General features: G+C 36.7%; 1 protein-coding gene across 1 annotated transcript in view; it reads right to left on the bottom strand.

The window, feature by feature from the left end:
* Positions 1-208: 208 nt before the first annotated feature.
* The window catches only part of grm3 (glutamate receptor, metabotropic 3), a 69,194-nt gene continuing 48,094 nt past the window's right edge, over positions 209-21,308 (bottom strand). Inside the window, exons 4-6 of the mRNA XM_073851015.1 lie at positions 11,059-12,134; positions 7,141-7,318; positions 209-1,569 (exon numbers count right to left, since the gene is read on the bottom strand). Of these exons, the coding sequence (XP_073707116.1) occupies positions 1,493-1,569; positions 7,141-7,318; positions 11,059-12,134 (1,331 nt within the window). The 3' untranslated portion in view covers positions 209-1,492. The remainder of the gene's footprint in view (positions 1,570-7,140; positions 7,319-11,058; positions 12,135-21,308) is intronic.

Genomic DNA, 21,308 nt, shown 5'->3' with positions numbered 1-21,308 from the left:
ACATTTTAGCTCTCCGCAATCTTCAGCTTGTCGAAGAACCCGAGCGTCCCTCTCTCTTCCAACAGAAAAACATAGAAATGTATAAAACTTCTGAAATGTAAAAAAAGACGTCTGTAAAAAAATGGCCTGGTCCCCTGCCGCCCAAAAGCTCTGAGGAACCTCTCGTATTAAAACTATAGGACAAATGATAAGGCACAACAAGCCGATATCGAACAACAGAATACATTTTACATTCACTGCATCACAAAGCATTTCACACATCAGAAACGTGACCGATTATCACCAGTTTTCCACTGAAATGGTGCCGGTGCCAGAGTTGCGGTAGACAGAAATGTTTTAATATTGAGAATAAGAAATGTTTCTTGAGCAGCAAATCAGCATATTAGAATGATTTTTGAAGGATCATGTGACACTGAAGACTGGAGTAATGATGCTGAAAATTCAGCGTTGCATTACAGGAATAAATTACATTTTAAAATATATCAATATAGAAATTAATACATTACAATACTGCTGTTTGTACTTTTTATGTTTTAAAAATTATTCAGTTTTTTGACCCCTGACAATACTGTTTCTGCTTTGTCTCAAGTAGGTTTAAGGGGCAGGTGTGGACCCGTTTTTTTGGCGATCACCTTTTATCCAGTGTGAGGTGGCAGCAGCAATGGCACCTTGGTGGTGGAAAAGAGGTATATGTCAACTTTGTAAGACTCACAGTACCTCACATGCTCATCTTCCAGACTGTTCGTCCCTGAAGGCTTCTCGTCACAGGCAATGTAAACATATATAATGTCTCGTAGTACTGCATATCTGTGCTGCAACATAAACATGCATCACAGCCAATCGGAATGCAACGCTTATGAGATGCAGTTAATGTAATATGTTTTCAGATGTCATGACAGTGTACTAAAATGGTGTTGTAACCTCTGGCGCCACTGCCTGTGATGAGACGATGCGAAGTTTGCGGCGCGAGTGCTCACTCGATGGTTTTTCCTGCTCTGGACCTCATGACCAGCGTAGACTCTAATACTGTCGACTTGTGCTGTTAAAACCATCGGTTAAGATTCTGTACAAAATGTACAACATAGAAATACATACATTTTAGGTTATTACAATGAGGCCTACAAAAGAAAACGACCACAAATTCCAGTGTCCAGTATTGCAGGCTGAGCCGTTTCTGTCAGTCTCTACTGTGGCCCAATCGAAAAACTGGTTTTGCGTTTTACGTCATCACATCATGGCCGTTTACAACATACATAATAAATCTATCAAAACAAAAGTTTCAAATCTCTCTATAAAGGATTTTTTTGTTCTTTTGTTTCTCTACAACAATGTCAGTTAATATTTACAACAAGCCCTAAAAATAATTTAATAGTCATAATAATCATACACACTTTCTACACACTGTAGGCAGACCTAGTTCTTGGGCAGAGCACAATGTGTGCTGATTGGCTAACAGTCGCTAAAGAACAGGAGTCTAGAAGAAGGGGCAGGGTCACAGAGAGGAAGTGGTGGAGTCGACGATCTCTCTTCCGTTACACACCGTCGGGACGTAGTGGGCGCTCACAGATGCTTCAGAAAGAAACAAAAAGGAGAATTAGATGGATGCAGAGAAGGTATGAGCACATGAGTCTAAGTCATTTTATATCTTTATAACTGGATATATCATAATATAGTTATTTTTGCAGAAAAGTAATCCCAAAGATATTTAATATATTACATAACCATGCAGTAATGCATGTTTTTGTGTGTTTGGACCCCTTTTCAACAATGACCGTATGATTTTGAGATCCGTCTTTTCACACTGAGGACAACTGAGGAACTTATATGCAACTACTACAGAAGGTTCAAATGCTCACTGATGCTCCAGACAGAAAAACGATACAGCTGGGGGGTGAAAACTTTTTGAATTTGAAGATCAGGGTAAATTTAACTTTGTTCATAGCCTCTGAAAGGCAGTACTAAATGAAAAAATATATGTAAAAAATGATAAAAATGTACACATCTCAATTCTGTTCAAATGTTTTCACCCCCCGGCTCTTAATCCATCGTGTTTCCTTTTGAAGCATCAGTGAGCGTTTGAACCTTTTGTAATAGTTGCATATGAGTCCCTCAGTTGTCCTGTGTGAAAAGATGGATCTCAAAAGCATACGGCCATTGTTGGAAAGGGTTCAAATACACAAAAATGCTGGAAAAACAATTTTTTCTGAAGAACAGCAGGCAGTTTAACTGTTTGAGACAATCAAGGGACTCATAAACAGCTATAACTAAACCAAAAATTATTCAGGTAACAACACAGTATTAATAATCAAGTCTATATAAACTTTTGAACAGCGTAATTTTTATAAATTCAACTATTATTTTTTTCTTGTGGACTATATGTAAACATCTTTTATGTGAAAAATCTTATTCAGGTCAGTACTAAATAAACAATTACAAACATTTTGTATGATTTCTCTTATTTTGGTAAAATAATTAGCGTTTTGCAGATTCTAAAAAGGGGATGTAAACTTTTGACCCCAACTGTATATATCATATTTTACTACTGAAATTGTCAATGGAAAAAAGGAATGGAAGTAATTTTTATAAGGGATGTATACATCATAATATAATTATTTTTGCAAGAAATCCAACCCCCCCCCCCCCCCCATTTTTTTTCTATTATTACATAACCATGCATTAATATTACCTATGTAATTTAAGTGTTTGTATACAAATCAGTCAATTTTAACCTTCAGTATTGTAGTAACGAAGTAACCGTCTCTCAGGTGTATTTTAGAGCATTAGATTTTTTTTTTCTTGAGAAAATTTGGCATTTACTGTACCTGAGATATATCCAAAATAATCGTTATTGAATTGAAACGAATCATGAAATTTGTGTCAAAACACAGCTCTAGTGACCAAATAGTATATTGACACATAGTAGGTATCAAGGTATTCCATGCATAATAAAAATGTCCATACTGTGTATACATGCTACACTGTATACTGCAGCAGTAGTGATGTATGTTAGAATGGTATACCGAACACAGGCAGGTGTTTACAGATGGCCAACTTTACATAAAAGCCACCAGAAAGTTTTTACAAAGTTCACCGACATGCTTTCCCCGATTTGATCCTCCTCTCATCACCTCCCTAACCCTTCCCCTCTTTTCCCTCCTAGCGGGTGACTGTATGTGATCTCTGCTCAGCTGTGTCTTCTCTTCTTTGCAGTGTCTGTCACGTTATTTATTAGACGCATGAAATGTAAATGAAGATGAAACTGTTTACCTGATCTGTTTTTGTGCCTGTGAATAATGCATTAGAGCAGAAGCTGTTGTCTGCGCACACATGGGCTTATTACCCAGCATCAGGCGGCAGAACGGCCACTCAGCTGCACCTTTCCTCTGGGCTCTTACACAACTGCTCTGTGTGACAATGCTGACATTAAAATCCTCAGTGTAAATTGGCATATCAAAGGGCTGTAATCGCTACAAACCGTCTGTGTAAGCACTGCCGAAAGTTCAACACTGACAAACAGTTGGCCTTGCGTGTCACTTAGAGCACATTTACAGCACAAATGAATCGCTTTGCAGCATTTTCTCATTTTGTGCTGTTTTCTGTGGGCTTTTTTGCAAGTTTGCATGACTTCCATTTCACATAGCTAGGGTATCCTGGTAGTCAGATAGACAGAGTTGAAAATTGTGGATTTTTTTTTTTTTTTATGAAAAATTCCAAGAAGTATGGAAGCCAGTTTTCGCAACTGAATAAAACATAAAAAAAGGTAATTATGAGTTTTTATTTAACTTTTTTTCTTGCAGTTGTGAAATAAAGTCAGAATTGGAAGATAGTTTTTTATTTTCTCAGAGATTCTAACTTTTTCTCGCAATTCTGATTTTTTTTTCTCGACATTCCGAGTTTATATCTTGCGATTCAGATTTTTTTTTCTTACAATTCTGACTTTTTCTCGCAATTCTGACATTTTTTGCTCGACATTCCGAGTTTATATCCCGCAATTCTGACTTTTTTCTTGACATTCCGAGTGTTTATCTCATGATTCTGACTTTCTCACAATTTACACTTTTTCTCAACATTCTGAGTGTATATCTTGTAATTCTGACTTTCTTCTCGACATTCCGGTTTATATCTTGTGATTCTGACATTTTTTGCTCGACATTCCGAGTTTATATCCCGCAATTCTGACTTTTTTCTTGACATTCCGAGTGTTTATCTCATGATTCTGACTTTCTCACAATTTACACTTTTTCTCGACATTCTGAGTGTATATCTTGTAATTCTGACTTTCTTCTCGACATTCCGGTTTATATCTTGTAATTCTGACTTTATTCTCGACATTCCGAGTGTATATTTTGTAATTCTGACTTTCTTCTCAACATTCCGAGTTTGTCTTGTAATTCAGATTTTCTTCTTGACATTCCACATTTATATCTCATAATTCTGACTTTCTCACAAGTCTGACTTTTTTCTCAACATTCCAAGTTTATATCTTGTAATTCTGACTTTCTTCTCGACATTCCGTGTTTATATCTTGTGATTCTTTCTTGCAATTGACTTTTTTTCCTCGACATTCCAAGTTTATCTCGTGATTCTGACTTTCTCGTAATTGACTTTTTTCTTGACATTCCGAGTTTATATCTTGTGATTCTGACTTACTCGCAATTAACTTCTTTCTCGACATTCCGACTTTATATCTTGTAATTCTGACTTTCTTCTCGACATTCCGAGTTTATATCTCGTGATTCTGACTTTCTTGACATTCCGAGTTTATATCTTGTGATTCTGACTTTCTTGCAATTGACTTTTTTTCTCGACATTCCAACTTTATATCTTGTAATTCTGACTTTCTTCTCAACATTTTGAGTTTGTCTTGTAATTCTGATTTTCTTCTCGACATTCCAAGTTTATCTCGTGATTCTGACTTACTCGCAATTAACTTCTTTCTCGACATTCCGACTTTATATCTTGTAATTCTGACTTTCTTCTCGACATTCCGAGTTTATATCTCGTGATTCTGACTTTCTCGCAATTGACTTTTTTCTTGACATTCCGAGTTTATATCTCGTGATTCTGACTTTCTTGACATTCCGAGTTTATATCTTGTGATTCTGACTTTCTTGCAATTGACTTTTTTTCTCGACATTCCAACTTTATATCTTGTAATTCTGACTTTCTTCTCAACATTTTGAGTTTATGTCTTGTAATTCTGATTTTCTTCTCGACATTCCAAGTTTATATCTCGCAATTCTGACTTTTATATCTTGTGATTGTGATTTTCTCGCAATTGACTTTTTTTCTCGACATTCTGACATTATATCTTGTAATTCTTTCTTCTCAACATTCCGAGTTTATATCTTGCGATATTAGCCTCGTTCTCACTGTCAGCCCAAATCTGATTTTATCCATATCCGGATAGAATCTGATTTGAATAACTGACTGTCCACACAGCGTATACAACTGTTCGTATCCGATTTGTGTGTCCATAAGCGCTCTTTCGTTTCACGTAAAAACAACAATAACAGCAATACAGTTTGCAATATAGATGCTGTCTTGCGATATGACAACGTTGATGGATTGCTGTATTATATTTCATCTAAAGCAGCGGCAGAAATGCAGGAAGCTGGAATGTGCGACTTTATTCTGTGCTGCCGTCTTGGCTGGTTTTAAAACTCAAAGAGGTGCGTATACTAGCCATACATTGTCTTTTCTCGCTTGACTTGCAGTTTGCAACAACACAAGCTTGTTTCTGCAAAGAAGTTTGTTTTTCACAAAAATGTCTGATGTGTTTACGTTTTACGTAGCATGAAAATGTGAAAAAGCTTTGCCAAATCCAGACTGAAACGGATTTCCAGGAATCCGATTTGAATAGGATTCCAAACCACATGTGAATGTAACTTGAAACGGATTTGCACAAATCGAATTTCATGTAGTTCATTGCTGTTCAGACTACCTAAATATGATCGGATTTCAATCAGATTTGCATATAAATCAGATTGACAGTCTGAATGAGGCTATTGACTTTCTCACCATTTATTTTTTTTTCTCGACATTTCGACTTCATATCTTGCAATTCTGACTTTCTTCTTTACATTCCGAGTTTATATCTCGTGATTCTGACTTTTTCCTCCCAATCCGGGCTTTCTTCTCGACAATCCGAATTTACATCTCATGATTAATACTTTTTTCTTGGCATTCCGAGTATATCTTGCAATTCTGACAATTTTTCTCAACATTCAGAGTTTGTATTTCATGATTCTGACTTTCTTGCAATTCTGACTTTTTTCTTGACATTCCGAGTTCATCTCGCGATTCTGACTTTTTCTTGCAATTCTGACTTTCTTCTCAATATTCCGAGTTTATATCTTGTGATTCTGACTTTTTCTTGCAATTCTGACTTTTGTTTGACATTCTAAGTTTATATCTCACAATTCTGACTTAAGTTACAAATTTAGAATAGCGGAATATAAAATGAAAGTGGTGAGGAATAAAGTCAGAAATGCAAGATTTTCATAGCATTCCTGTTTATATCTCGCTATTCTGATATTTTTTTCTCACAATTTTTTTTTTCTCAGAGTTGTGAGACATAAACTCACAATTGCAAGTTCTAAAGTCCTATTCTAAGGGCAGAAATACAGACTATATGTTCTCAGAATTGCGAGTTCTGAGAAACAAAATGGCAGAATTGCTAGTTTGCATCACACAATTCTGAAAAAAAATAAATAAAAAAAATATTATATATATATATATATTTTTTTTTTTTTTTTTTTTAATTCAGTTGCAGAAACTGGCTTCCATAAATAAGAGACTTCTGGAATAAAAAAAATAAAAAAAAACAGAAAAAGACAAATAAAGGAATTTATAAATTATTAGAAATCTCACCTAAATAAATCACACAAAATGTATATAATGATCATCATTAATCCATCCTCCAAACCGTGTTTTTGTCTTATCCTGAATCATTATGGTAGGCCTATGATAATTGTATATGTTCAGACTATTTTAGACTTTGTATAATTCTCTTCCTCAAGACTCATTCAATTTATTATCAGTTTATTAACCACTAGAATGCCAAAAGTGACATAGTATACCTTTTAAACTAATGTTCAAATGTTCTAATAGATCTGTTTGTATGTGTATAGATCTCACCATGGGATGCGTAGCTCGTGGCCGGCCCGCTCACACTGAGCCGGTTCATGTTTAACCGATGACTGGTGACGTTCTTCTGAGGCTGGAACATGATGATGTGGACTTTGGGGGCAAACATGCAGCCCAGCACCACAAATCCACTCAGACTGACAGATATACACATGGTTGTGGTTTGGACCTGAGAGAAAGAGGAAAACCACAATTCATTTCTCACCCTCATTGTCTCTATGGTGACTCCCATTCATTCCCATAATCAGAAGCTATTAGTTGTAACTATCAAGAACCCCTCGGCTAATAAAGAGGTAGAGCACGGGGGTATAATAACAGTGACATTTAGCAAAGTGCTGCGTAAATAGCATTTGATTAGAAGTAGTTCAACGTCTCCCATTAGCAACATAATTTTCCTCCCTCCAGTTTTAGATCTTCGTGTTGTTCCCCGCGGTCCCCCGTCAAGGCGCACCGCTGCGAGCGAACAGATAGGAGGACGGATATAACGCTAAACTGAACAGGAATTTCTCAGCCCAGGGGATTCTAGGCCTTCACTTACAATCCAACGCTGTTCCGTTTATGCAACAATTTCACGGAGAGAAATGAACGGTATGATCTGTTTCAGACTTTTATCTCATTATGACTTATCAGCGGGTTTAAATAAGTTCCCCATGCGCATACATTCACATCCTGCTAAAAATATGCTAACCGATAAGCTGTTCTGTTAGTCTTGCTCATTTTTTCTGCAATGTAATCAGCGTGAGCCATCTCCTAAAGCTGTCCTTATTCCGTTGTGTTTTACACGGTCGATTCGTAGCTCTGCATGCATTTGCACTCAGGTTTCTGTATCTTTCAACTATCCTGTGCTTCTACAGGCATCAGCATTCTGTGCAAATGGTCTCTGAGGGCCATGTCTCTTGAGCAAAAAGCCTCTCTTCGCACTTCATTGACTGCGGCCTAGTAAGACCCGTTTTCGCCCTGCTCGCTGCAAGAATTCCTCTTTGCGTCAGCATGCCGTCTACATGGTCCAGTCCCTCTCTTGAGTGGCAACGCTGTTTGGATACTTCAAGCTGGATTCATTCTGTGTGGTGAATGACAAGCTCGGTTATAGAGACTGAATTGCTCTATGTGATATATTTGTTGCATCAACGAGCTATTGAGAAGTTGTCTGTTGAGGCTACGTGTTTGCTGAAGATTTAAATTTGTCAACAGATTTCTATCTGACAGTTCTGCTTGCTTGGTGTGATTCCTAATACATGTAACAGCTATCCGAACAGCAGGCGTCTTGCGGTCCCACAAGCGCGGATACAAGACAACGTCGTCTGTTTTGCATGTTATGGATTTTTTTCTGGTTCCGCTTTTCAGCTCGGATCAGTTTGATTCATTCTCACTAAAGCAGATTAAATCTAGCTGTGTTCAGTTAGCTTCAGGTACTTTAATTTGATTTCAGCAATATTTCTGCTTATGTCAGACAGGAATGGGTATAATTCAGTTATCTTAAGAGTTGGTTACCTTTAAATTCATGAGCTGGAAATGTAATCGATTTGGCCTCACCGCAAAGGAAGTTGAATTCATTTAAATTTGTATGGTAACAGATATTATTATTTTTTTTTGTAAGTGAAAACTTAAATAGGATGTCTCTTACCCTCAGAATTGTAGCGGAAGGTCCACAGTGGCGTGTTGCTGCTAGGATTTTTATTACTATAATAATTATTAATAATAATATTTTTTTATTCCATGGAAAAATTTATTTTAGGGCTTTTAAAATGATTAATCGCTTCCAAAATAAAAGTGTGTTTACATAATATGCATTATTTAGTTATCGAATAATTCAAGTTAATAAATAAGGACGTCATATTTAATAATTCCATGAATTTATTCCTTGAAATGATTTATTTTAGTACTGACAAATTGATTAATCACGATTAATCGCATCCAAAATAAAAGTGTGTTTACATTATATGTTTTAAATAGTTATTTAATAATTCAAGTTTTAAATAAGGACGTCATATTTATTTAATTCCATGAATTTATTCTTTAAATTATTTATTTTAGTGCTGTCAAATCGATTAATCACATACAAAATAATGGTTTGTTTACATAATGTGTATTAATTAGTTATCTAATAATTCAAGTTATTAAATAAGGACGTCATATTTAAGAATTCCATAAATATATTCATTGAAATGGGTTATTTTAGTGCTGTCAAATCGATTAATCATGATTAATCGCATCCAAAAAAAGTTTGTTTACACATGTATTAATTAGTTAGCTAATAATTCACGTTATTAAATAAGGATTTATCATTTAATTATTCCATGAATTTATTCTGTGAAATAATTCATTTTAGTGCTGTCAAATCGATTAATCACGATTAATTGCATGCAAAAAAAGTTTTTTTTAAATAAGGATGTCATATTTAAGAATTCCATGAAATTATTCTGTTAAATGATTTATTTTAGTGCTGTCAAATCGATTAATCACATACAAAATAATAGTTTGTTTACATAATGTGTATTAATTAGTTATCTAATAATTTAAGTTATTAAATAAGGATGTCATATTTAATAATTCAATTAATTTATTCTGTGAAATTATTTATTTTATTGCTGTCAAATCGATACATCGCGATTAATCGCATGCAAAATAAAAGTTTGTTTACATATGTATTAATTAGTTCTGATCTAATGATCACTACATCTGAAGTTTTATATATATTTATAGTTAATTATAAAATTCCGACTGTTCAAATGTATTTCTTTGGATAGAATTCTGTTATTTGATTTGTCTGTCATTATTTTTTGATTTTTGATTATTCTATTTTACATATTTTTTTACACTCTTTTAAAACAGTATATATAACACAATATATAAATTAAGATGTTTTTTTAATCATCTAGATCTGTCTGTCTTTAAGGCCTAAGAAACATCTTTAAACTTTCAGACAAAGCTTTATCAAGCATAATTCAAGATTTGCCTTGACAAACCTTTCTTTTCTACTTTAAAGGAAAGTTTACTCAAAAATGAAAATTCTGTCATTTCATTGCAGAACAAAAGAAGATACTTTGACATTGGGAACTAAATATTGAAGTCCAATGGCATTGTATTTCATCTGTATGGAGAGAAAACTCTGAAGCATTTTTCAAAATAGAAAGTCACACAAGTTTAGAACAACATGAGCGTGAGTAAATTTTGGGGTGATTCGTCCCTGTAAAAGTTACACTTATTGTTAATTTATTAAAGGGATGGTTCATCCAAAAATGAAAATTTGATGTTTATCTGCTTACCCCCAGGGTATCCAAGATGTAGGTGACATTGTTTCTTCAGTAGAACACAAACAAAGGTTTTTAACTCAAACCATTGCAGTCTGTTAGTGATTTAATGGCAGTGGATGGTCACCAAACCTTTGAAAGTTAAAAAAAAAAAAAAAATACAAATTACACCCTGCGGCTGGTGGCGATACAATAATGTCCTAAGTACTTCTATCATTTTTTACTTTTGATATACAGCCATGTCCAACATAGACATGTGTACGCCAGAGCCCGTACACATGTAGCGAGCCGGACGCTGAGCATGCGCTTGGGACAGTTGTTGGACATTGCTGTGTATCAAAGGTAAAGAATGATAAAAATTCTGTTCAGTTTCTGGCAAAAACTGATCGTTTTGTGTCTTAAGACATTAACGTATCGTCACGAGCCACAGGGTGTAATTTGGATTTGTCTGTGCATGTTTTTTCTTACTTTCAAAGGTTTGGTGCCCATCCACTGCCATTAAATCACAAACAGACTGCTAAATCTTTGTTTGTGTTCTACTGAAGAAACAAAGTCACCTACATCATGGATGCCCTGGGGGTAAGCAGATAAATATTAAATTTTCATTTCTGGGTGAACTATCCCTTTAATTATTTTTATTTTGTAGTGTCAGACGTACCCTGTAGTCACTGGAGGTGACGTAGAAGATGGGCAGGAAGGCCAGCCAGATGATACAAGTGGTGTACATGGTGAAGCCGATAAACTTTGCCTCATTGAAGTTCTCCGGACATTTGCGGGTCTTGAAGGCGTAGACCGTGCAGAGGACCACCAGAACCACATCGTAGCTCAGCGACAGCAGCATGCTAGAGTCCCGTACGTTACACTTCAAAATGACAGTCTGACGTTTCTCCGGTGTCGTGAACCGCCGTGTGCCAGGCACTTCCACGAGTAGCCAGACGGACACCAACAAGAGCTGCACGGAGATCAACGACAAACAGATGAACACCTGTGAGCTGGGACTGATGAAGCGTGGCCGTTGAGCTCCGCCCTCTTTCACGCCGCTGAAGATCCGAGCGATGCGATTGGTCTTCGTGAGCAAGGCGGAGTAGCACACTGCGAACGAAGTACCAAGGCCTAACCGCCTCAGGGTGCACACGATAGGCGAAGGTTTTGCGATGAATATGAAAGTCATGACGTAGGACATGAAGACGCCCAGCAGCAGGATGTAGCACAGCTCACGACCGGACGCTTTGACCAACGGCGTGTCGTTGTGCCGAATGAAAACGACGAAGACCATTAAGGTGCATATGAAGCCAACGCATGCAATCGAGATGGGCCCAATAGCCCAAGCGTCCTCCCACATGATGTAGTCCTCAGGAAGGTCATAGCATCCGGTCAGGTCAGGACGAGGCCATTGGCCAGGTGCGCAGGGCATGCATGTGAACTCGTCTGGCAGGTATTCGTAGGGCTCGCAGGGAGTACAAATCCAGCAGCAGTATTCGCCTGCTTGCATCTTCTTCATCTCGTTAGGAGCGCAAGGGTCACTGCATTGAGACGTTGGGACGTCCCCTCCCCTCGGCCAGCCGATCAAGCCCTCGTTTAGGGTAAGAATCTCCGCCCACTCTCCAACCTGGATGTAAGTGAACTTGTCGCTGCCTGGCACACGCTGATAGTTGAAGATGTTGTAGCGGCCCATTCCGTCGCCATACGCGTCAAACTTTACTTGATCCTCCGAGCCGGCAGGGGAGAACGGAGCTTGAGAGAGAGTACGAGAAAGAGAGATGTTAATTCAGACATATCAAGCGGAACGAAACACATTATTAACTCAAGAACAGATAGTTCCCTTTATGACTGTCTTTGGTTATTATCAGTAAGTACGTAAATGGCTGCAGGCTCATGAAGCAATTATAGTAGGCAAAGAAAAGTATCATCAAATCTCTAAACAAAATGACTTTGCAATGTCGTTCGACTTTGAGTGGAGAACGTATCGAGGGCTTGATGAGGAATCGGGCTGCTTTCCGTCAGGGTTAATGTGCTAGGTATTGGTTTTATCGTTCATATGAAGTCTCCCACACACCTCTGTACTGTAGCTCGGGGCTCTGGGAGTAAGCGTCCTTGGTCAGCACATTGCAAAATAAGACACGGGCAAATGAGCACAGAGGAGCTGATGCTTCTGTCTCATGTTTTGGCCTCAGGGAGAATGATATATTGTGAACCGGGAGAAAAGACGAGAAGAAGATGCCCCTCAAGGGATGATGGTGAAACTGTCACTACTGTTTGTACAAGTGATTATTTTTCTGTAGTGGCAGGAGAAAGAGTGAGAATTGAAGTTGTGGAGATTGTAGTTGTGTTGACAGAAGTTGCTGATCTGTCCCTCTGTCTCTGTCTCTGTCTCTGGATCTATCTATCTATCTATCTATCTATCTATCTATCTATCTATCTATCTATCTGTCTATCTATCTATCTATCTATCTATCTATCTATCTATCTATCTATCTATCTATCTATCTATCTATCTATCTATCTATCTATCTATCTATCTATCTATCTATCTATCTATCTATCTGTCTATCTGTCTGTCTGTCTGTCTGTCTGTCTGTGATTTATCTATCTGTCTTTTGTCTGTCTGTCTGTCTGTCTGTCTGTCTGTCTGTCTACCTTTCTGTCTGTGTTTCTGTCTGTCTCTCTGTCCTTTATCTATCTGTCTATCTGTCTTTTGTCTGTCTGTCTGTCTGTCTACCTTTCTGTCTGTGTTTCTGTCTGTCTATCTGTCCTTTATCTATCTGTCTATCTGTCGTTTATCTATCTGTGGTCTGTCTGTCTGTCTGTCTGTCTGTCTGTCTGTATATCTGTCTGTTGTTTATCTATCTGTTTGTCTGTCTGTTGTTTGTTTGTCTGTCTCTGTTTACCTATCTGCCTGTCATGTATCTATCTGTCTGTTGTTTATCTGTCTGTCTGTCAGTCATTTATCTGTCTGTCTGTCTATCTGTCCTTTTGTCTGTCTGTCTGTCTGTCTGTCTGTCTGTCTGTCTGTCTGTCTGTCATTTATCTGTCTGTCTGTCTGTCTGTCTGTCTGTCTGTCTGTCTGTCTGTCTGTCTGTCTGTCATTTATCTGTCTGTCTACCTTTCTGTCTGTTATCTATCTATCTGTCTGTCTGTCTGTTGTTTGTCTATCTATCTTTCTATCTGTTGTTTGTTTGTCTCTGTTTACCTATCTGTCTGTATTTTGTCTATCTATCTGTCTGTTGTTTGTCTGTCTGTCTGTCTGTCTGTCTGTCTGTCTGTCTGTCATTTATCTATCTGTCCTTTGTCTGTCTGTCAGTCATTTATCTCTCTGTCTGTCTGTCTGTCTGTCTGTCTGTCTGTCTGTCTGTCTGTCTGTCTGTCTACCTTTCTGTCTGTGTTTCTGTCTGTCTATCTGTCCTTTATCTATCTGTCTATCTGTCTTTTGTCTGTCTGTCTGTCTGTCTGTCTGTCTGTCTGTCTGTCTGTCTGTCTGTCTACCTTTCTGTCTGTGTTTCTGTCTGTCTATCTGTCCTTTATCTATCTGTCTATCTGTCATTTATCTATCTGTGGTCTGTCTGTCTGTCTGTCTGACTGTCTGTCTGTCTGTCTGTATATCTGTCTGTTGTTTATCTATCTGTTTGTCTGTCTGTTGTTTGTTTGTCTGTCTCTGTTTAACTATCTGCCTGTCATGTATCTATCTGTCTGTCTGTTGTTTATCTGTCTGTCTGTCAGTCATTTATTTGTCTGTCTGTCATTTATCTGTCTGTCTGTCTGTCTGTCTGTCTGTCTGTCTGTCTGTCTGTCTACCTTTCTGTCTGTTATCTATCTATCTGTCTGTCTGTTGTTTGTCTATCTATCTTTCTATCTGTTGTTTGTTTGTCTCTCTATCTGTCTGTCTGTTGTTTGTTTGTCTGTCTGTCTGTCTGTCTGTCTGTCTGTCTGTCTGTCTGTCCGTTTAACTATCTATCTGTGGTCTGTCTCTCTGTCTATCTGTCCTTTATCTATTTATCTGTGGTCTGTCTGTCATTTATCCATCTGTAGTTTATCATTCTGTCTGTCTGTCTGTCTGTCAGTCAGTCAGTCAGTCAGTCATTTATCTATCTATCTATCTGTCTATCTGTCTGTCTGTCCAGTTAAATTGGCAAAAATAAGTACATAACGTGTTATTGCTATTATTTTAATAAATACATACATGTAATACATATTCGGCTAGTTACTTGGTTCTATCAGGGATGTGTGTATGTATAAACATTGCATATTTAAAAAAAAAATACCAGTGCCATGTTATTTTACTTATTTTTTGTCATTTTGACTATATGTATACACACAAATCGCAGGCTACATCCAAACCTGGTGCAGTGCGTTTTCTCTGCACGGCGTAATTGCTCAGAGGGTCTCTGAAAGCTCGCTGCTGGATGATGATTCATCAGATAAGGAAAACAGGTTAGAAGTTATGAACCCCATCATTCACAAAGATAACGTCAATGTCAACACCCATGCACTCACGCACCCACTTACACAGACACACACATGCAGCTGAGGTGCGATGAAATCCACACACATCTTGCTGTATTTGAGAACTTCATTGTATGCTGGATCAAATTAACCTTCTGTGGCCCATAGTTCATTTCTTCACAGCTCATCTGTTCGTTCCAGAATTTGATGGCACGCGACCCTCGATAATGTGTAATCATCCCTCATTGGCAGCAGATGCTGAGCACACCCCTGAATTAAATAATCAGCATCTGGTAACAGGATAATTAACTGTAATATAATTACCCGTTACAAACACTAATTGCGGTTAATTAGCTCGCACAGAGCCTCCAAGGATATGGACATACCTTTTGTGGGACAAATGCTTTCCATATAGGATTCAGCGAGACAGTTTGATCAACAGATATCTGTCTATTTATCTATCTATTGCTCTATCTATCACAAATATCCAGTGATAGATGGAGAGTAATAGGATGATGGATAGATCAATATGATTACAATACAGATATTAGATCATGTATGGATGGATAGATTTAGGATTATGATTGAAATATAGCTTAAATTGGTCTTAAGTTAAAACTCAAAATTTCTTATTCTATGGTAGTCTACAAAATAATGATTTTTTTGTAAATTTTTTACACTTACGATATGATCTTTTGATATCTTCTATCATTTAAAGAACAAGGTTATATCATGGACAAAAAACAGTATCTACCACAATATAAAATAGAGCAGTGCCGATCAGAATATCTCTCTGACAGATGTTTGCATGTTTTGTCATGGGATGCTTCGACACTGATACAGTAAATCAACAAATCAGTCTTGTAGTCTGACGGTGCCTTAAAATAGCGCTATTGATCTGAACAGATCCGGCAAGAGCAGTTTAACCTGTGTGAGAGGAGCAATTCTGTCTATTACTGCTCGACACGAATCACTCAGACTGCTTGTGGAGCGGAGGGACACAAACACTCACAGACAGACTGAGGATGAACATGAATTCATAATTCACCTCTCTCTCGTTGTAGGAGATTCACAAAGTTGTTTACAGATTTTGACACAAGGCATAAAGATCATCATTAAGGCATAAAGAACATCATTCTACATTACATCGAGTGTATAAAACCGCGGTCAGGCACTTATTTTTTTTTGAAGGAGAAAACCACTTTTACTACCTTATTAGTCATGTATGTAAGACATTACATTTGACGTGTCGCTGCTATCACTCTGCTTGTCTGTGTTTGCTCATTCCTATGGAAGCCTGTTTCCGCCACTGAATAAAAAATAAAAAAGGTAATTGCGACTTTTTATCTCACAGTTCTGAGAAATAGTCAGAATAGTGAGATATAAACTCACGATTCTGCCTTTTTTTCTGAATTGCAAGGTTATATCTCACAATTCTGACTTGCGAGTTTATATCTCACAATTCTGAGAAAAAATGTCAAAATTGCGAGATATAAACTCACGATTCTGTCTTGTGAGTTTATATCTCACAATTGTGACTTCTTTCAGAATTGCAAGTTATAAAGTTAGAATTACGAGATATAAATGTGCAAATGGGAGTTATAAAGTCAGAATTGTGAGACAAACCCTCAATTCTGAGAAACAAACTCACATTTATGAGAAATTAAGTCACAAGCCTTTTTTCTGAATTTGCGAGTTTATATTTCATAATTGTGACTTTTTTTGGAGAATTGCGAGTTAAGTCAGAATTGAGATATAAACTCGCAATTGTAAGTTATAAAGTCAGAATTGTGAGACAAACCTTCAATTTTGAGAAAGTCAAAAACTCCCAATTCAGACTTTTTTCTGAATTGCGAGTTTATACCTCACAGTTTCTCACAATTGCGAGTTATAATATCAGAATTGCATGATATAAACTAGCAATTGTGAGTTAAGTCTAAAAACTAAGTTCTGAGAAATAAATTCACAATTATGAGAAATGAAGTCAGAATTGCGAGATATAAACTCACGATTCTTACTTTTTCTCGCAATTCTGACTTTATAACTTGCAATTGCGAGTTTATATCTCACAGTTCTGAGAGAGAAGTCAGAATTGCGAGTTTATATCTCACAATTCTGAGAAAAAAGAGTTTGTATCATGCAATTTTGAGAAAGAAAGTCAGAATTGTGAGATTAAAGGTTGCAATTACCTTTTTATTTTTAAGTCAGTGGCGGAAATGGGCTTCCATAAGTTCTAGATGAATTGTGCAACGGCGGGGATAATTCAGTGACTGTTATCGCAGATTTCATCATTATGCCTGTAGGTGGCGACAGGTAACTTTCATTCATTCATTCAGTGAGTCATTGATTCATTAATTCAGCCGATTTGTTCCAAAATACTGATTCATTCAGCAAAGAATCTAGTGACGTATCGAATCATGCACTCAAACTATTCAGCAGCTGAACTTACATTTTTAAGTTGAACTAGATGGATTTTTTTTTTCCAGTGTATGGTTTTTTTTTGTTTTGTTTTTTGGCTTTTCACATTTTTCCTGATAGGACAGTGGAGATACGACAGGAAACGAGTGGGAGATAGATAGGGGGCAAGATCGGGAAAGGTCCACGAGATGGCATTTGAACTCGGGACACCCGAAGTGCACCCGCGCCACATGTCAGCGCACTGCCCACAAGGCCACCGGCGCCAACCGCAGTGTATGTTTTAATACTTACTTGAGCATATAATATATAAAACTCTATTGTTTTCAACAGAAAAGTGCTGGCTTCAGTTTTTTGTCTTTTTTGTAGCAACCTGTGCAGTCTCTTTATTCGTCTTTCTCTCAGGTAATATACACTTGTCAGTTACTCTTTAAGCTCCATGCTAACATTATTTTCCATTTTGACAGAGACACATAGAGTTGGTGATGTGACATCACTGCCGAGCATGATCCGCTTGACTCTGAGGTACCACAACATGTCAATCTGGCATCCGAGACGTTTCCAAAATTCAGGACTTTAAAAACAACATATCTCTACTGTGCACACCTATGCAACTGACAGTCGCCATTCAGATACAGCATCCCTGTCAAGGACCCTCACACACACATCCACAGACACAGGCACAGCTGAGTTTGACAGTTGTGTTTTGAAGAGCTTCTTCACAGAGAAAGGAGAGCAGAAAGAAATGATAAAGAGGTGTGTCATAAGTAGATAGCAGAAGACTACAGTTACATGATTTGACTCGAGTTGCACATTTAAGGATTTGTGACTTGCTTAAATGAAATGACTCAGGACTCTACTTTCTTGTGGTAGATGACGGAACAATGCTAAACACAAGCTGACAGAATCAGTTTCTAGATACAGTTGAGGTCAAAATTTAGATCCCCCTTTCAGAATCTGCAAAATGTTAATTATTTTACCAAAATAAGAGGGATCATACAAAATGCATGTTATTGTTTATTTAGTACTGACCTGAATAAGATATTTCACATACGATGTTTACATATAGTCCACAAGAGGAGATAATAGTTGAAATTATAAAAAAAATCCATTCAAAAGATTACATCCACTTGATTTCTTAATACTGTGTTGTCACCTGAATGATCCACATCTGTTTTTTTTTTTGTTTAGTGATAGTTGTTTATAAGTCCCTTGCTTGTCCTGAACAGTTAAACTGCCTGCTGTTCTTCAGAAAAATTCTTCAGGTCCCACAAATTCTTTGGTTTTCCAGCATTTTTGTGTATTTGAACCCTTTCCAACAATGACTGTATGAATTTGAGATCCATCTTTTCACACTGAGGACAACTGAGGGACTCATATGCAACTATTACATAAGGTTCAAACGCTCACTGATGCTCCAGAAGGAAAAACTACGCATTAAGAGCCGGGGGGTGAAAACTTTTGAACATAATGAAGATGTGTAAATTTTTCTTATTTTGCCTAAATATCATGTTTTTTCATTTAGCACTGCCCTTCCGAAGCTACAGAAGATTACATGTTACATGTTTCCCAGAAGACAAAATAAGTTATATTTACCCTGATTTTCAAATTCAAAAAGTTCTTACCCCCCCCCCCCCCCCCTGGCTCTTAATGCATTGTGTTTCCTTCTGGAGCATCAGTGAGCATTGTTGTAAATCAGTCATTGTTGGACAGAATTCAAATACACAAAAATGCTGGAAAACCAAAGAATTTGTGGGACCTGAAGGATTTTTCTGAAGAACAGCAGGCAGTTTATCTGTTCATGACAAACAAGAGACTCATGAACAACTATCACTAAACAAAAAAACACAGCTGTGGATCATTCAGGTGACAACACAGTATTAAGAATCAAGGGGGTGTAAACTTTTGAACAGGGTTATTTTTTTTTTATAAATTCAACTATTATTTTCTCTTGTGTACTATATGTAAACATCTTTTATGTGAAATATCTTATTCAGGTCAGTACTAAATAAACAATAACATGCATTTTGTATGATCCCTCTTATTTTGGTAAAATTACCATTTTAAAGATTTAAAAAGGGGGGGGGGGTGTAAACTTTTGACCTCAACTGTATTATTGTAGCAACAACAGTTTTATCATGCTTCTTTTCAGATGTTTATAATTCATAAATCAGAAAGTTCATTTCCTAGAGGGAAGCTTGTAATACAAGGCACTTTTTTTGTACTGTGACATTGCTTGATTTGTAGCAGGACAGTTTGCACAAAGAGAGCCACTGATTTGACATGTTTCTATACTGCACACTAGAGACTCGCCTATGGTTTACCACCTCCGCTAGATAGTTGTGGATGTGCTTATGACTCTTTCCAGCTCTATAAATGCATGGCAGTTTGGACACGGTGTTGTGAGATTGAGTCGTATGAGTGCAGAGATGCTATCCACGCCTGACTTTCCCACATCGCTGTTTACATGACAATAAATCTTCCAGAGAGCAACAAATACACAAGCTTTTCTTCCTGTGGTGCCAGTTCAGTTTGTGTGTGTGTGTGTGTGTGTGTGGTGCATGTGTGTGTCTGTGTTAATGGTGGGTGGATGAGCGATAGCTTTGTTTCATAGTGTATTATGATGTTGCACTGTGTGTGTGTGTGTGTGTGTGTGTGTGTGTGTGTGTGTGTGTGTGTGTGTTAGGAATGTAAGCAAGGTGAAAACTCTTCTGTATCTGCTCAGTGTCAATTGCTGTTGCTGCTCCGAAAATACACCATCGCTAAAGTAATAATCTATTGTTGTGAGGCATGATAAATATTTACTCCGGATCTGTGAATTTGAGAGGCGGCTAATTAGTTGTAAGTGATCTAGTGGATGCAGATGGAGGTGATGGTTAAATCCCAGCTTTCATTGTGTGTGTATGTGTGTGAGTGGCGATGGTGGGCGGACGAGCAATTGTTTTGTTTCATGGTGTGTGGGTTGAAAGTGTCTGAGAAAAGGAAAAACACAAATATCATATTGTGTGAGTGTCTTGATAGTTTTTTTTTTCCAAATTCTAGTGAGAGGCCTAACCTAGACGTAATTTTGAAGCGGCACAGGTGTATCTGACACAAAGGCGACTGTTAAAAAAGGTTAGTAGCAGAATTATACTTCCCTCTAGATACTTATTTTTGGACACACACTTCCAGTCAAAAGTTTTTGAACAGTGAGATTTTTAATTACCAAACCTGCATTTATTTGATCCAAAGTACAGCAAAAACAGTAAAATGTTGAAATTTTTACTATTTAAAACAACTGTTTTCTATTTGAATATATTTGAAAATGTAAATTAATTCCTGTGATTTCAAAGCTGTATTTTTAGCGTCATTACTCCAGTCACATGATTCTTCAAAAACCATTCTAATATTTTGATTTGCTGCTAAAAAACATTTATTATTATTATTATTATTATTATTATTATTATTATTATTATTATTATTATTATTATGTTAAAAACAGCTGAGCAGATTTTTTTTTTCAGGTCAGAAATCTTTTGTCTTTATCATCACTTTTAATCAATTTAATGCATCCTTGCTAAATAAAAGTATTAACTGATGCTGAAAATTTAGCTTTGATCACAGGAATAAATTACATTTCAAAATATGAAAAATAAAATTTTCAAAATAAATTACATTTCAAAATATATTCAAATAGGAAAAGGTTATTTTAAATAGTAAAAATATTTATAAATTTGACTGTTTTTGCTGTACTTTGGATCAAATAAATGCAGGCTTGGTAAGCAGAAGAGACTTAAAAATCTTACTGTTCAAAAACTTTTGAATGGTAGTGTATTTGTAAATGTTGTTCTTTTTCATCAAAAAATCCTGATCATGTGACACTTGAGACTGGAGTAATGATGCTTAAAATTCAGCTTGACATTACAGGAATAAATTACATTTAAAATATAACAACACTAGAAACAGATTTATTAAATTGCAATAATGTTTTACAATATTACTGTTTTTGCTGTATTTTTAATCAAATATAGTATATAATACAGACTTTGTATTAAATTTGATGTAATGTATTGG

This window comes from Garra rufa, chromosome 11, assembly GCF_049309525.1.
Source record: "Garra rufa chromosome 11, GarRuf1.0, whole genome shotgun sequence".
NCBI lineage: Eukaryota > Metazoa > Chordata > Actinopteri > Cypriniformes > Cyprinidae > Garra > Garra rufa.
The sequence above is the reverse complement of the archived record's forward strand: the minus strand, read 5'-3'. Positions and strand labels throughout refer to the sequence as shown.